Here is a 3,113-nt window from a genome sequence, read left to right on the forward strand (position 1 = left end):
ATATTCAAATTCATCATAATTCAAATTGAAAATTCGAAATAATATTTTGATAAGAAAATTCCTTATACCATACAAGCACGTGAAAGCACGTGCTCCATTCCTTAAGTCATTTTTTTTTCTTTAAAAAAAAAAAAAAAAAAGGCCGTTACATCCGGCCCTTTTTCTGATATTCACGTGCAGATGCACGTGCGATTACCTCACTGGATCCCTACTGTCTTGCACGAACAATCATGACCCACATCAATGTCCTTCATGAGATTATTTCAACTCAGCTATGAGAACGTTCAATGCGGACAAATAAATAGCTGGAAAATTCAATTAAATATTATTTCTATAAACATCGTATTCGGATCGGAAAATCAAAAGAAAACAAAATTAAAAATTAAAAAATTCACAAAAGTAACAATTTAAAATTAAAAAAATTTGTCCTCTCTTCGTCACTGTACAGTCTGCTATGAAATCTAGTCAGGGGAAAAAAAAATCCCTCAAAACGACAAAGCATTTCGAATCAAACGACACACTCCTGGCTCTCCTGCCTCAACTCGCTCCGGAGCTTTTGCGAGAAGAGCCTACAAGCATCCATGCTCAGATCGACGGCCGCTGCCAAAGCTACGAATACTGCCGCGTCCTCCGTGCACTTCACGTGCTCCACCCCCACCTCCACCGCTGGTTTGCTACACCTCCCCGCCCCTTCCACTGTCGATGACATCACAAACCCCTTGTACATGCTATACACCCACGAACCCGACCCGCTCCACGACCCGGACCCGGACCCGAGCCACGACCCCGACCCCAGATCGAAGCTGCTGCCTGGGCTGGCGAACGGCGAATTCGCGGTGCTGGCGCCGGCTATGTCTATGGTGAACTTGCCACCCTTCTTGGCGCTCAGCGTAGAGTCAGCAACAGTGATTCCGGTGGCCCCGCTGCCGTCGGGGAAGAGCTCGAAGCGGTAACCGAGTCCGCCGTCGCCGGAACCGCGCTCCCGCCACGCTTCTAGGCGGCCCCACGGCTTCCAGGTGCCGTCGCCGGGACGAAGGATGAGCCAGGCGCCCGGGTTGGCCCGGCTGACCCGGTCGGAACCCGGGGACGGGACGAAGGGGGTGACCACAGACGCGGCGGCCACCGGCGAGCCGGAGAGGTCGTGGACGGTGACAGACCAGCCCTTTCTTTCCTTCGGGTTATGCTCTTTCTCAGTTCCAACTCCAAGCGATGACCTGGATCGCAACATACGATCGCCGGAGTTTCGAAACCCGAATTTGCAACTAAAAACTGGCTGCCTTATATTCCCCTGAACCTGGAAAACCTGAGGACTACACTCCGGCTCGCCGTCGAACTGGAAGACAAACCTTGGACTGGGCTCCGCCGTAACATTCAGGTATAACTGGGCGGCCGGCGACTTCTTAGGGCTCTCCGAGCCCACGGAGACCCAGCCATTGTGAAAAACGGACGACCTGGATTCCAGCCCCTGGAGATCCAACGGTATCAACACGCTCCCCAGAAGCTTCCGGGAGCGGAGGCCGCAGGTGACGGCGGGCCGACCCGTATAGACGGAGATCTTCAGGCAAGGTTTGGATTTGTGGGCGAAGAGCTTGGATTGGAGCATTTTGTGGATATCCATCTGGTTGAAGTTAAAGCAAATGGGTGGGGTTTGAAGGTGGGGGGTACTGTCCAGCGGGAGGAGCTGCTCCTGCGGGACCAAAGGAAGAGGAGTCATCTGGGCGGGGAAGTTGTTGAGCTTGACTGTGCAGAAGAAGGGAGAAGTGGTAGGGTGAACCCCGGTAAAGGAGGGTTTCGAGGTCAGCGGGAACTTCAGAGCCAATTTCCCGACGAGAAGCCGAACGAAAGGGCACGGATCCATGACGGGGCCGGTGATGCCCAAGTCGATCGATTCGGTCTAGCTTCTCGCTCTGTATCTAAACAAGAAGGGAGGAGAGTGGGGAGGATTTAAGAGGGAGGGAGAGAAGTGAGAAAAGAGGCTGGATGGGTGAGAAACAGGCTGGAAAAGGTTTATTCACATAATTGGGAAAGAAACAATAGGACGGGGTGACGGAGGAATGAGCTGGTGCACGAGATGCACGGACACCAGATGCCAGCAACGACCGCCTCTTCAGTTTCACACATATGCATGAGCTAACCGGAACAAAAGATATATAATAAAATAAAATAAAACATTAGGCAAACAGCACTTTCAATTTTTTATTACTTTTATTTTGCCCTATATATAAAGTTTAAATTTATTTTAACTTTTTATTATATTAGAATATATTTTTATCTTAAATAATATTTATTATAGCGCAAATGGGACCTTATCATAAGGACTCAAGCCAGACATTTTAGAATTTGATGACCACAGATTTTAGATATTTAATTCAAATTATAGGAACAATCTCACAAAATTTCAAATTTTAGAGACATTGTATGAAATAATCCTAAAATATAACAGAGAAAGTTTAATTAACTCTAAAAAATTTTGTACCAAAGATTATAGATGTTTAAGGGTCATGTTGGGCCCAATTGAGCTTAAATTCCAATCTCGTGAATTTGGTGAAAATTTAATTATGAGATAAGATACCAACCATACATTTGGTTCAATTTGAATCAATTTGATTAGTGGGAAAGTAGCATTAGGTTTGGCAAATTAGGTTCTATCATTCAAGCTAAAATATGCTGGATTTCTCATTAAAAAAGCAATTATATCAATTAGCTTATATATTTAGGTCCCCTTATTATTATTATTATTATTATTATTATTATTATTATTATTATTATTATTTTAACATTTCTGTCGTTTACATTCGGCATGGGCACGTTCATGTGGGTTGTACATCAACCGGTCACTTGAACCATATATTGGAGTTATGTATAAGTTCGACCCGTAAATGATTTCATTGGGTTGGGTTAGGTTGGATTGGTTCGGGTTGAGCTAGTTCGGTGGATTTTTAAAAATCCTTCAAAACAATATTAATGTTCTTTGAAATTTGGTAAAAAGATGCAAACATCCCCTTAAATTTTAATAATCTCACATAACTCCCTTGATATTTGACCAAAATGCCCCAATATCTTTTTATATTTACCAAATAGACCAACACAATGTCAAAAATTATGAAAAAAAA

The 3,113-nt window shown here is 44.5% G+C and overlaps 1 protein-coding gene across 1 annotated transcript; it reads right to left on the reverse strand.

Moving 5' to 3' along the window:
* Positions 1–302: 302 nt before the first annotated feature.
* Positions 303–2,112, reverse strand: LOC131164457 (uncharacterized). The gene has a single exon (XM_058121652.1). The coding sequence runs from the start codon at positions 1,856–1,858 to the stop codon at positions 509–511; it is 1,350 nt and encodes a 449-aa protein (XP_057977635.1). The 5' UTR covers positions 1,859–2,112; the 3' UTR covers positions 303–508.
* Positions 2,113–3,113: the final 1,001 nt, after the last annotated feature.

This window comes from Malania oleifera, chromosome 9, assembly GCF_029873635.1.
Source record: "Malania oleifera isolate guangnan ecotype guangnan chromosome 9, ASM2987363v1, whole genome shotgun sequence".
Taxonomy (NCBI): domain Eukaryota; kingdom Viridiplantae; phylum Streptophyta; class Magnoliopsida; order Santalales; family Ximeniaceae; genus Malania; species Malania oleifera.